The 14,193-nt window shown below is 36.1% G+C and overlaps 1 protein-coding gene across 1 annotated transcript in view; it reads left to right on the top strand.

Annotated features, from left to right (window-relative positions):
• Nucleotides 1-14,193, top strand: part of VPS45 (vacuolar protein sorting 45 homolog) — a 70,970-nt gene that overhangs the window by 38,264 nt on the left and 18,513 nt on the right. Inside the window, 1 exon segment of the mRNA NM_001244994.1 lies at nucleotides 1,333-1,464. Coding sequence (NP_001231923.1) covers nucleotides 1,333-1,464 — 132 coding nt within the window.

The raw sequence follows: 14,193 nt of genomic DNA, 5'->3' as shown, positions 1-14,193 counted from the left end.
TCATTTTGTCTTAAAAGGAACTTTAGCATTTCAAAACCATAATTTTAAGTCCCAAGTTCATATAAAAATGTCATGATTGACTCTACCAAATCAATTGCAGTATAACCACCCCATCATCATTGGGAGCCTTTATTCTCCGTCTCTGCAATTCGTATTATTCAAACATTTTTAAATAGCCACAAAATATATGATTCTGTTTTTGTGAAGTCCAACAAGAACAAATACTTTCTCAATCAGTGATTCCTTTAAGGTGTTTTAGGAAGATGGCAAGACAAAGGAAAAGTGGGGTTTTTTTTCCCTCATGATTTATATATAAGCATTACATCATTTGATTTAAAATGTTTCTACTTAGTTTTGTGCTGTGATCTCCAAAATGGATGCTTCTGCTTGATGTCATTTTAAATAATGTTCAGTAAGTGATTTAACAAAATTATTTGCCTGCTAAGATTAAGTAATTTTTATCATCTCTTGATTGCATGAGAAACTAACAGTTTTGAAATAACATGACCTTCCTTTTGTTGATATCCACAGAAGGATCTAAGAGGAGGGCCACTCACTTTCGTTATGAAGCCATTTTGATAAAGACTGAAACACAGTAAAACTATGCAGTGTGACTTAAATGATGCTAGTGACTGAGCTGATGTGTCAGCATGTCCAGTATCAAAACTACACCCACGGGTTTTTTGTTTTGTTTCCATGGTTTCTTTTTCTTAGTTTATCAAAGGATTGAGGAACAAAGATTTTAAGAGGAGGTGGAGTTCCTAGAAATGCCATTAATTTTTGTGTCCCATTCTTTTTTTGCACTCCAAATATTAAATGTTTCTAGTTCCGGTGTTGCGGGGACATCCAAATATACCAGTATTTTCTGAAATATTTTGAGGTCCTTGGACAGAGGCTATTGTAATGACACTGTACTAAGTATTTGACAAAGGGCTTATACATGAAAGGAGATGTGTAGTACAAGCATAAATTACTGCTATATTGGTATCATGTCACAGTGAAGTACTCTTCAGCCTCTTGAATATAAAAGAATATTTCTACATTTGGTTCCAGCAAACACTATTGTGCTATTCTGAAATCCACAGCACAGAAATTATAAGACATCCGCTCATAAACAGAAAGCAAATCACTATTCAGCATTTCCTGCTCTGTTTCCTGCCAATTTCAGATAATTAAAACTTTTTTTAAATCTTTTATTCTATTCTGCTTTAATTCTGCTTCCTTTACCAAAAAAGAAAGATTCAGAAATTAAAACTGTATGTATAATAGTAACAACAAATCTTTGCCTTTTCCCCCCTCATCCTATGATATTAACTATCTTCATTATTGTAGACCTCAGGATATCATTGTGTTTATAATTGGAGGAGCCACCTATGAAGAGGCTCTAACAGTTTATAACTTGAACCGTACCACTCCTGGAGTGAGGATTGTCCTGGGAGGAACTACAGTGCACAACACAAAAAGGTAAGGGAGAACATTCAGCCCCATAACTCTGTCCCGCTTTCCCAGAGAGGAAGGCTTAAATTCCCTTTATGTGGGAAAAGTAAGGTCAATACTACTGCTGTAGACCAAAATGCATCAGTTCTGGAGTTCCCACTGTGGCTCAGCAGTGATGAACCCAACTAGTATTCATGAGGATGTGGGTTCGATCCCTGGCCTTGCTTATTGGGTTAAGGATCCTGCACTGCTGTGGCTATGGTGTAGGCCAGTAGCTGCAGCTCCAATTTGACCCTTAGCCTGGGAACTTCTATATGCCGTGGCTGTGACCCTGAAAAGCAAACAAAAAACAAAATGTGTCAGTTGATGGAATAATTTAGAGTTTGTTTGAGATGAAGGAGCATAAATTACCTTAAAGACCTGGAGGGTGAGGACCAACCTGCACTATTAACAATTTTGTTTCCTGTGTACCAGACTGGCACTTTAAAGGTACCTAAACATAATAGTATTGAATTCTGTGAGTTCTTGTTTTGTCAGTTAATTACAGTCATTAAATAAATATTTAGTAATAGGAATAGAAAAATGAATAAGATAAAGATCCTACCTCAAGTAAGTCATTGTCTATTAGGAAAGATAGAACATAAAAAATAAGAAAACAAGTGCCTGAAAAGGGGGATAAAAGAGCCATGGATTCTCAGAATGACTAAGAGAAATTAGCAGATGTTTTGTGGAGAAGATAGTGTATAAGCTGAGACTTGAGGAGAAAATGGACATGTGGCGGGAAAGCACATTCTAGGCAGATTTAACCACATGAATAATTTATGGAAAACTATAGGCAACATAACATAGAAAAAAAATAGCAAGTAGTCAATTAGCTAGAATGTATGTAATAAGTGAGAAGGTTGGTTGAATGCTGTAGAAGGCCTTGAATTCCATGCCGAAGAATTTCTTTCTACTTTCTTGTGTAGTAAATAAGGAATCATTGAAAGTTTTTAAGCAATAAAATTATAAGAAGGCCACAGTATTTTAGGAATATTAATTTGGAAGCTAAGGGTAGGAAAGACAGAGGAAGAGGGAACTAGAGACCCATTGCATAATAGTTGAATTTAATGATCAGGGGATCCTGAGAGATCCATGCTAAGCCATGTATCCATGGATACATGGAGGGTATTAGAGGTGTTTGTGTACTTTTTCACTTTGTATTGTTATCTGCCTCATAGTACATTCTGTTTTATAACCTGCATTTGCAATCTATTTCTTTTATGAATTGCCAGTTCATATTCTGAACAAGAATTTTATCTGTATAATTAAGGATGTTGACTGCTTATCTGTTACATATTTTGCAAATAAAATTTTCCTCTATTTGATTTTTTTAATAGTTATTTCCCCAATACAATTTTTTTTTGCTACTGTACAGCATGGTGACCCAGTTACACATACATGTACACATTCTATTTTCTCACATTATCATCCCCCATCATAAGTGACTAGACATAGTTCCCAGTGCTACACAGCAGAATCTCATTGCTAATATTTGATATTTTTATTTTATATTATTCACAGTGTTTTGTTGCAGAAAACTTTACTTTTATGTAGTCAAACCTACCAGTGATTTCTGCCTTTGATGTCATGCCTAGAAAGTTCTTTCCCAGCCAAGATTATATAAATACTAACCTGTATTTTTTTCCATTATTTTTAGGACTTGTATTTAAAATTATATATTTATAATCTGTCAAAATTTTATTTTGGTGTAAACTATGCAGTAGAATTTCCTTTTATGCAGAAATGTTACATATATATACATACTTCCTTACATGCAGAAAAGAATACAAATGGTAAGCAGACAGCTCAATGAAATAGTGCAAAGCGAGTGCATCTGTGTAACCACAACACAGATCAAATAATAGCACCTCTAGAAGCCTACCTTATGCCTCATGTCCCCTCTTTCACACAGCCCCACACTAAATAATAGCTATTATGACGTCCATTGTTTTATATATATTTTGTTCTGTTGGTTTTTGTTTGTTTGTTTTGCTTTTTAGGGCCCCATCTACAGCATATGGATGTTCCCAGGCTGGGGGTCAAATTGGAGCTGCAGTTACCAGCCTACAGCACAGCCGCAGCCACAGCAACGTGGGATTCAAGCCATGTCTGTGACTTACACCACAGCTCACGGCAACACTGTATCCTTAACCCACTAAGCAAGGCAAGGGATAGAACCTGCATCCTCGTGGATACTAGTTAGGTTCATTACTGCTGAGCCACAACAGGAACTCCATGACTTCCACTATTATAGACTAGTTTTACTTGTTTGTAAAAGATACTTGTTGAATGAAGAAGCAGAGTTTAAAATTAATCCAGTTCTGCCTTTCTCACAAATAGATGCTTAGAAGGATCTCTAAGCACCTTCCTCCCAATTTACAGGCCATCATTGTGCGGCATTTTGGTACCACTTTGTTTTTATGATCCCCAAATTAATCATTATTATTTTCAATAGTCAGTATTTGTTTATATTTGCTCACATATTTGCCTCCCCCTTACCCTTTTATCCTGGTCCTTCTTTCTTTTTTTCTTTTTTTAAATTTTATTGGCGTATAGTTGATTTACAATGTTGTATTAAGTTTCAGGTGTACTGCAAAGTAAAAACAGTTATACATATATCATATACCCATTCTTTTTCAAATTCTTTTCCCATATAGGTTATTACAGAGTACTGAGTAGATTTCCCTGTGCTATACAGTAGGTCCTTGTTACTTATTTATTTTATATGTAGTAGTGTGTATATGTTAATCCCAACTTCCTAATTTATCTCTCCTCCCAACGTTTCCCCCTCTGGTAACCATAAATTTGTTTTTAAAATCTTGGAGTCTGTTTCTGTTTTGTAAATAAGTTCTTTTGTATCTTTTTTTTTTTTTTTTGGCCTCAAGTTTCTTCAGCTAGTGCTATTTTAAAAAAATTTTATTGTGGTATAGTTGATTTATAATGTTGTATTAGCTTTAGGTTTATAGCAAAGTGAATCAGTTATCCATGTAGATATATCTATTCTTTTTCCCCTTATAGATGATTACAAAACATTGAGTAGGACCTCCCCCCCCCCCCGTCCCATACAGTAGGTTCCTGTTAGTTATCTACCCCTATATAGTAGCGTGCAGGTGCCAACCCCATCCTCCCAATTCATCCCTTCCCACCTCAGTTTCCCCTTTGTAACCCTAGGTTTGACCTCAAAATATTTGAATCTGTTTCTGTCCTATAAACAAGTTCTTTTGTATTATTTTTATTAGATTCTACATATAAGAGATATTATATGATATTTGTCTTTCTCTTCCTGGCTTACTTCACTTAATACGGTAATCTGTAGGTCTATCTATGTTGCTGCAAATGGCATTATTTCATTTTTATGGCTGAGTAATATTCCATTGTGTATATATGTGCCATATCTTTCTATCCAATCCTCTGTCAGTGGACATTTAGGTTGTTTCCATGTTTTGGCTATTTTAAATTATCATTTTCATTAGAGTCCACCTATAAGTGATATCACATGACATTTCTCTTTCCGTCTGACTTGCTTCACTTAACAGGATAATCTCTAGGCACACCCATGTTGCTACAAATGCTATTATTTCATTCTTTTTTATGGCTAATATTCCATTGTATAGATGTACCACATCTTTATCCATTCTTCTGTTGATGGACATTTAGGTTGCTTCCATGTCTCGGCTAATGTAAATAGTAGTATAGTGAACACTGGGGTTCTTTTGAAATTATGGGGTTCTTTTAAAATTATGGTTTTCTCCAGATATATGCCCATGAGTGGGATTGCTGGATCATATGGTAGTTCTGTATTTAGTTTTTTAAGGAACCTGGCCCTTCTTTCTCATCCAGTTTTCTTCTTACTAAATAACATCTTTTAGTAGTTCTTTCAGATGCTGGTCAACCTGATGTTTTTATCTAAAAAAAAATCTCTTAGTTTAGCTAACTTTAGAATTTCAGGCTGAGAGGGTTTTTTTTTAGCAATTAGAAACCAGAAGACAGTGGAATACTATTTTCAATCGTTGCTATTAAGTCTACTCTCAATATAATTGGTTTTTGTTTGTAGGCAATATTTTCTTCTCTGGCTCTTTTTAAGATTATCTTTTTGTCTTTGGTGTTCCTATTTCAGTATTATGTATCTACATATAGATTTATTTTGTTTGTGTTACTTTGTATGAAAGTACATATTTGGCATAATTTCTGGAAATTTTCTAGTTCCTGTTTCCTTGAATATTGCACCTTTCCCACTTCTTTTTTCTTATTCCGGAACTCCTATGGGCTGTGTGTTAGTCATTCATCTATTTTTAATGTCTCTTAACCTCTTATCCACCTGTTATTTCTCTGTGCTACCTTCTGTGTAATTTCTTTCATGTTAGTATTTCAGTTAAGTAATTCTCTCTTCAGCTATGTCTTATCTGTGTTTAATTTGCCCATTCAGTTTTTAACTTTAAAGATAATATTTTCATGCCTATAACTTCTATTTGCTTCTTTTTCAAATTTGCTTGATTTTTTTTGTTGTTGTTAATTTCTTTTCTTCTTGTGTTTTCAAATTGTTCTTTAACCACATTAATTCTATAATCTGAAGTGCTTGGAGGTCTAATTCTGCTGTTGTGTCTGCTGACATTAGCTCATTATGGCTCATTTCTGCATGTGTTCTATAATTTTGGACTACAAGTTATCTTAAAGAAGGTTTTACCTATGGGACTCATGAGAGGCCTAAGTTGAAGAAATATCTCTTCTGCATAATTTTCTTTCATTTAGGCCAGGTACCCAAAGAGATTATCAGTTCAGAACTTTTTTTTTTTTTTTTTTTTTTTTTTTTGTCTTTTTGCCTTTTCTAGGGCTTCTCCCACAGCATGTGGAGGTTCCCAGGTTAGGGGTCGAATCGGAGCTGTAGCTGCCGGCCTCTTCCAGAGCCACAGCAACTCGGGATCCGAGCTGCATCTGCAACCCACACCACAGCTCACGGCAACGCTGGATCCTTAACCCACTGAGCAAGGCCAGGGACCGAACCCGCAACTTCATGGTTCCTAGTCGGATTCGTTAACCACTGCACCACGACGGGAACTCCAGAACTTTTTTTAAATGTTAATTTCTATACTAAAGGGTTCCTGAACCAAGCCTATACTGGTTTATTTCAGGTTTCCTTGTGATCTCCCTGTGCAGATAGATTTTTGTTTTTCTAGTCCCTATTTTCAGTGAGGGCCTCTGAATTATGAAAGAGTCTTCATTCTAATTCCTTTTCTTACTGAGGCCTAAGCCCTGGCTCCTGACCGTCTTTGGCTATTAGAATACAGTTTAAAACTAAACATCTCTGTTTTAATGTTTTCAATAATTTAGATATAAAGATTAGAAAATATTTTTATATATTTCTTTTCTTTGCAATTTAGTCATATTGCATACAAACAAAACTGCATATATTTTCAGATATGCTTGGCTAATTAATAGTACTGTGAATAAAACTGCATTTTACTATTAAAGGGGGGGAAATCTAAACATCTAGATTTTTCCTCAAATTGGTGCCCAGATCCTGAGAAAATAAGCTTTAATGCAAAATTAAGAAAAGAAGGCAGCTTTTGCGAAAGTTTTAGACTAGACTCTTCCAACTAGTCAGCTCAGTATTTCTTTGTCTGACCTAATAATATGTTAAGTGTTACTCCAAATTGCATTTGAGCCGATATCTTTAGCAATAGAAGGTTCAATAAAATCTTGACCAGGGAATTCCCATTGTGACTGAGCAGTTAACGAAACCAACTAGTAGCCATGAGGATGTGGGTTCAATCCCTGGCCTCATTCAGTGGGTTAAGGATCCAGCATTGCCGTGAGCTGTGGTGTAGGTTGTAGATGCGGCTTGGATCTGGAGTTGCTGTGGCTGAGGCATAGGTGAGCAGCAGCAGCTCCAATTTGACCCCAGCCTGGAAACTTCTGTTTGCCACATGTGCAGCCCTAAAAAGACAAAAAAAAAACAAAAAACAAAACTTGACTGGGATTGTTTACTAGCCCCTGAACAGTGAAACTTTTAGGAAGAGGGAGTTGCTATGGTAATTGTCAACCTAGAAAAAATATGTTTGCAATATATAAATGTTCTAAGATCTGTTTTATAATTTACTTTCATAAATATATAGCCTGCAGCAATAAGTAAATAGTGAGATTTATCATTGTCAGTAAGAAGATAGTGGAATTTGTATTTCAGAGACAATTATTATAAAGGCTTAAGTAATTGAAAGCAACAGTTTCAGCTTTTAGAGAAAAGGCTCAATTTTCATGATGAGTGTGGACTACCTTGGGTATTACTAGACTATTGAGTAATTAAGAGTTCACAGCTCTTAAAAAAAAAAGAGTTCACAGCTCTTAATACATATTGAAATTCTAGATTATCAGTAAATAAAAAGGTTAATACTTTTCTAAAAAATCAGTTTTAGGGGTTCCTATCATGGCACAGCAGAAACGAATCTAACTGGGAACCATGAGGTTGCGGGTTCAATCCCTGGCCTTGCTCAGTGGGTTAAGGATCCAACATTGGGGTGGGCTGTGGTGTAGGCCAGCAGCTGTAGCTCCAATTGGACCCCTAGCCTGGGACCCTCCATATGCTGCAGGTGTGGCCCTAAAAAGCAAAAAAAAAAATCCATTTTATACCTAGATACAGTAGGGCTGCTATGAGCTAGCAGTAAAAACCTTGATATGGGGGAAGAAGTTGAGCAGTTTGTTTCTGTGAACTGTTAGGGTTTAATTTAATTTTTGTGGGAGTCTGCTTATGCAATTTCCTTTTAATACACAGATTATTTCTTAAGGAAAAGTTGAAAGGAATAAGTGACGAAGACACAGCCTTAACCTCAAAGCTCTAAGCATGGACGTATTATTTTGTGACTATGGCCACCAGGAAACAGTGTATGTCTTTAGATGTGCTATGATGAGTGGCTTCCTCTTCTTATATCTTGTAGTTGGGATATTACTTGCTGATACAGAAGCTGCTATCTTTCCAGAGTGGGAAATGCCTGTTACAGGATATTTCTGGAATACAGGACATTTAATTTCCCTGATCTATTCAAGAAAATTTTAGATTACTACAGATTTATTTTGCAGTCATATTCCAGCACTACCACTTATTAGTTTATGATTTGGAGCAAGCTACTTAATGTAATAGGTAGATGTGTCAAAACTGATCTCTTACATCTTAGAATATTACACATAGCTCTCATGTAGCTGTTTTAACAACCTTCATCCTTGGATACATTATGTTTCTAAATACATTGAGATTGCCTTTACTGTAAATTGAAACAAAATCTTAGTTTTAAACATAACCAAAAAATAACAAATAACAAAAAGAAGAAGAAGAAAAGGGGGAGTTCCCTGGTAGCCTAGCAAGTTGAGGATACAGCATTGTCACCACTATGGCTCGGGTTGCTGCTGTTCTGCAAGTTCCATTCCTGGCCTGGAAACATCTGCATGCCCCAGGTGCAGCCAAAAACTAATAAAATAAAATAAAAAACAATTCTTTTCTCCCCTCCCTGGAGTATTTCCAGAAATGAACGTAACTTTTGGTGAGAGGATAGGGCCTGTGCATAAGTAAGGTAAGTTTTAAGCCAGAAGGTACATGAAGATATATGTCCTTTAGATTTTTTTTTTTCTTTTTACGGCCACATCTGTGGCATATGGAAGTTTCCCGGACCAGGGGTCAAATTGGAGCTGCAGCTGCAGCCTACACCACAGCCACAGCAAAACCAGATTTGAGCCTCATCTGTGACCTACATGGCAGCTTGTGGCAATGCCAGATCCTTAACCCACTGAGCGAGGCCAGGGACTGAACCTGCATCCTCACGGAGACAGGTGCTTTAACTGTCAGGTTTAATTCAGGTCCTTAACCTGCTAAGCCACAACAGAAACTCCTGTCCTTAGATTTTAAAAGAAATATACATAAGTTGAATCTGAAATTCAACTTGCCATTCCAAGTTCGAATTTAAGAACTTACGTACCTCTCTAAGGATCTTATTTCCTTAAAACAATTCTTTTGTGACAATATTTTTTAGTGATTAAAGCACTGCTCACAATGAAGCAGAATTCTACAGGCCTTTCATAGTTACATGATTTGTTTCTATAGGACCTTCTCTGATTAGGCGTAATCATAATTATCTTTGTTTAGATTCAAACACTATTTAAAATAGAAGGTGTGTGCTTGCTGCTAAGACACCAAGGAACTTTGCAGAAGCTAATTATCTCCTTAGCAACATTCTTAATAAAACTGCCTTCTGAACAAAGAGAGTCAATATTTTCTTCTCTCTCCATAGACATATAAAGTTTACTACGAATTCCATATCACCTTCCCCTCTTTTATACATAATGAAATACAAAGAAATAAAGATAGTAACTGATCACAAGAACCTCTTTAAAGGCATAATTTTCAGCCCTTTTTGAAATCAGAGAAGCTTCCCTGAAAAAGGATCTAGGTAATGGATTCAGCAGTGATCTAAACACATGCATGTGTTTGGCCTAAGCAATTAGTCCGTATGTTTCTAGGGTCCATGCAGGTTTGCAGTATGCAGACTGTCTCAGTATTTGCCCTTATGGAAGTACTTCCCCCAGACCTTACTACTTCCCTCTTCATTTGTCTGTTATAATGGCCCAATAGACCTCAACTGGGGGCGGAGAATAAATCAAATTTCAATTTCTAGAATTATATATGACATGAATCGCTCTATATCACCACGAGCATTTTTACCAAAATCTATGTGAAAGTCAGAAGTCATATTGCCCTAGTTATGTGTTCTAGAATAGATATACATTTATTGAACAAATGAGAACAGCAAAAGTTCAATGGTTCACTCATTCAGGAAATATTTACTGAATATTGGGATACCTCTGTGAATAAAAGCAAAGATCCTAATCCTCATGAAGCTTACATTTTAATGTAGAAGGAGACAGAAATAAACAATAACACATATATTTTATAGTCATCAGGAGATGATAACTTCTATGGGGGGACAAAAAGGCAGAGCAAGGTAAAGGGAAATCGGTCGTGCATGGAGGCAGTAGGGGTAAGTCACACTGCTCAGTATGGTGTCAGAAAAGACCTCATTAAGAAAATGAGATTTGCGCAGACTTGGAGGAGGTGAGGGAATGAGCCAAACAGATGCCAGGAAGAACATCTCAGTTACAGCAGGGCAGTGTCCTAAGGCAGGATCATGCAGTGTATTCAAGGAGACTGGAGATACTGGATAGCAGTCAGAGGGGTATCAGGTACCTGGTGGTGGAAGGCCTTACAGACTGTTTTGAGGACTGATTTTCACGATGAGTTAGAGAGCACTGCAGGACTTTAGGAGTTTAACAGTTTTATTGAGATAAAATTCACATACCATATAATTCACCCGTTAAAGTGTACAATTCAGTGTTTTTTGGTATGTTCACATTTATGTGCAACCACCACCACAGTAAACTTTGTAACATATTCATCACTTCCAAAAGAATCCCCCCAGGCCATAGAAAAAAGACCAAAAACAAAAAACAAACAAACAAAAAACAAGAATCCCCCCAGCCCTAAGCAACCCCTAGTTCACTTTCTGTCTCTATAGATTTTCCTGTTCTAGACATTTCATATAAATGGAATCATATATAGTTTTTTGTGAGTGGCTTCTTAATGTAATATTTTCAAAGTTCATCCATGTTGTAGCTTCTATCAATACTTCTTTCCTTTTTACAGATGAATGATATTTCATTATATGCATATACAATATTTTGTTTGTCCACTTGTCAGTGAGAGACATTTGAATTGTTTCCATCTTTTGGCTATTATGAATAATGCTACTATAAGCATTTACATACAAGTTTTTATGTGTATTATAGAGTTGGGACAGAACCATGACATCTGACTTCTTATATTTTAGCAGGATCACCCTGGCTATGAAAGCTAATGTGAATTATGAGAAGTATTAATTATCTTAAGTGTTCAGAATGAACATGGGTTATTATAAAAATGAAAATTCCTAGACATATATGAATGAGCTATACACATTATTTATTCTCATATAGAAGACCCAGTCATTATTCTAGCTGTATTTCTGATTACATGTTCATGATCCTACCTCGCAAATAAATGATTTGTGTTTGTGTTTTGAGCTGGCTTGCCTTATCAGTTCATAACTCAGTTGAGATTAAAGAGTTCTGGTCCTTGCTGGCAGCAGTTGACATGTTGGGTTAGCTGTGTGAGCTGTGAGGCCAAGAACTAGATCCATATGGATGGAATTGTTATCCCGATAGAAGAAATCCCTCTGTCTTCTCAGAATATAGGACGGAAGTGGAAGAGAAGAGGCAGCTGAGGTGAATGTATTAGTCAGTAGTGCTGCCAACATTGCCTGAGCCCCGCCTCAACTGTGGGTGAAGTGAGCACTTTGGTCTTTCCCAGTACTGTCAGTTCAGTACTTTCTTAAGACTTTTGATAAGGAGGAAAGTGACCCTCCATCAACAATCCTCTTATTGCCAGATTCACTTTCAAATCAGTAATAAGGGATCCAGCTTAGTCACTGCTGTGGCTCAGGTCACTGCTGTGGCACAGGTTCAATCCCTTCAGCATGCCAAGGGTACGGCAAAAACAAAAACAAATCAGTAATAAGGACTACACATAGTAGGTTCTCTATAATACTACTGGATTCAGTTAAACCCTCCTTAACTATAAACCTGCACAATAATTAATGGTCTCCTTTTTCAATTATTTTCTAACTAGCAAAGACAGATGAAGAAAAATAGGCTTCCCTCCCCGAAGTAATTCATGCTCATTGTACTAAAAAAATGAAATATTAAAGTCAAAATCATTCACCATACCACACAATTCAGAGCTAACCACTGTTAATATTTTGGTGTATTTTCTCCTAATTTTTTTTCTTTACCTGGAGGTTTTTGAGTTTTGTGTGTGTTATGTTTTATTTTTGACATAATTAGAATCATGTTACACTGTCTATAAAGTTTTGTACTTGTTTTACTCACTTTTAATTATATTGAGAACATTTTACTATGTTATTAAATTATTTAAAATAATTCTAATGGCTCAATAATTTCAATTTTAAGGATGTCTCTGTTTAACCATTACTATTCAACATTTAGATTGTTTATAATTTTTTCCTTGATATAATTACTGCAGTGGGGCATTCCCTTTGTGGCTCAGAGGTTAACAAACCCAACTAGTATCCATGAGGTTGCGGGTTCGATCTGGATCCGCCGTTGTCGTGAGCTGTGGTGTAGGTCGAAGAGGTGGCCTGGGATCACAGAGTATTGCTGTGGCTGTGGCACAGGCTGGCAGCTGTAGCTCTGATTCAGCTCCTGGCCTAGGAGCCTCCATATGCCATGCGTGCAGCCCTAAAAAGCAAAAATAAATGAATAAATAAATACTGCAGTAACCATCTTGTGTATTGATAAACGCTTGTCCTATCTCTAAATTCAGTGAAGCAGTCTCAAATATTTCTAGTAGAAGCATAAATCCTTAACTTTTCTGGAAAGCAATTTGACATTATGTTCTCAAAGGTATGGGGTTGACTTCATGGCTCCTGTTGAGGTTTTTTTAGTTTCTTGATTTTTAAGAAGCCCTGATTCAGGTGGTGGAAATGTTCCATATTTTGATTGAGGAAATGGTTACATGATGATATATGTTTGCCAAAATCATCAGGTGATATCCTTGAAATTGGTACATTTTACTGCCTATGAATTATGTCTCAATTTTTAAAGTTAAAATTTAAAAAACCCCAAAGCACTGTGGTACCAAACTGACACTTTTTCCTTTATATAATCAGAAAGATAAAAAGATAATTTAAAAAGGAGTAATTTTCTCACTACGTATTTCAGTGTTATTTAGTGCCATGCCCTAGAACTGCCAGGTGTTATGAGCACATGATTTGAGAAACACTGATCCATAGCAACTCCGAAGAGGGGATTATGACAATACTAAGTAAAATTTAGGAATTCCCATTGTGGCTCAGTGGGTTAAGGATCCGGTGTTGCTGCAAGCTGCAGTCTAGGCTACAGATGTTACTTAGATCCAGTGTTCCTGTGGCTGTGCATAGGCCTGCAGCTGCATCTCCGATTCAGCCCCTAGTCCAGGAACTTCCATATGCTGCAGGTATGGACATAAAAAGAAAAAAAAGAAGTAAAATTTATTTAGCACAAACTATGTGTTAGATACTTTTTAAATCTTTATTGCTGTCCAGAAAGGTAGCCACTAGCCTCTGTAACTATTGAGCACTTGAAGTGTGGCTAGTCTAGTTTGAGGTTTCCTACTCAAATGTATTTTAAGTATAAAATACACATTGTATTTTAAAGACTTAGTACACAAAAAATGTAAAATATTTCAGTGATAATTTTTAAGGTGATAATTTTATATATATATATGGGTTAAATTAATTTTACCTATTTCTTTTTACCTTTTTAATGTGGTTACAAGAAGATATAAAAGTACATAACCACTCACATTTGTGACTTGCTGTTACATTTCTATTGATAGTGCTGCTTTATTCATTAAATTTTTCCTTAATTCTCATGATAACCCAATGAGGTAGTTATTTTCAATATTATCATCAACCTTAATTTTCAGATGAGGAAATCGAAAACTTAGAGCGTTTAAGCACTTTGTCCAAAGTCATAGAGCTAGTAAGTGGCAAAGCTGGAATTGAACTTAGTTTGTCTCCATTCTGGGTACCTAAGCACTCAGTTAATCTCTTGCTTATAAATATCACATATGAGATAGGC

This window comes from Sus scrofa, chromosome 4 (assembly GCF_000003025.6).
Source record: "Sus scrofa isolate TJ Tabasco breed Duroc chromosome 4, Sscrofa11.1, whole genome shotgun sequence".
Lineage (NCBI taxonomy): Eukaryota > Metazoa > Chordata > Mammalia > Artiodactyla > Suidae > Sus > Sus scrofa.
This window is presented reverse-complemented; position numbering and strand designations above follow the sequence as displayed.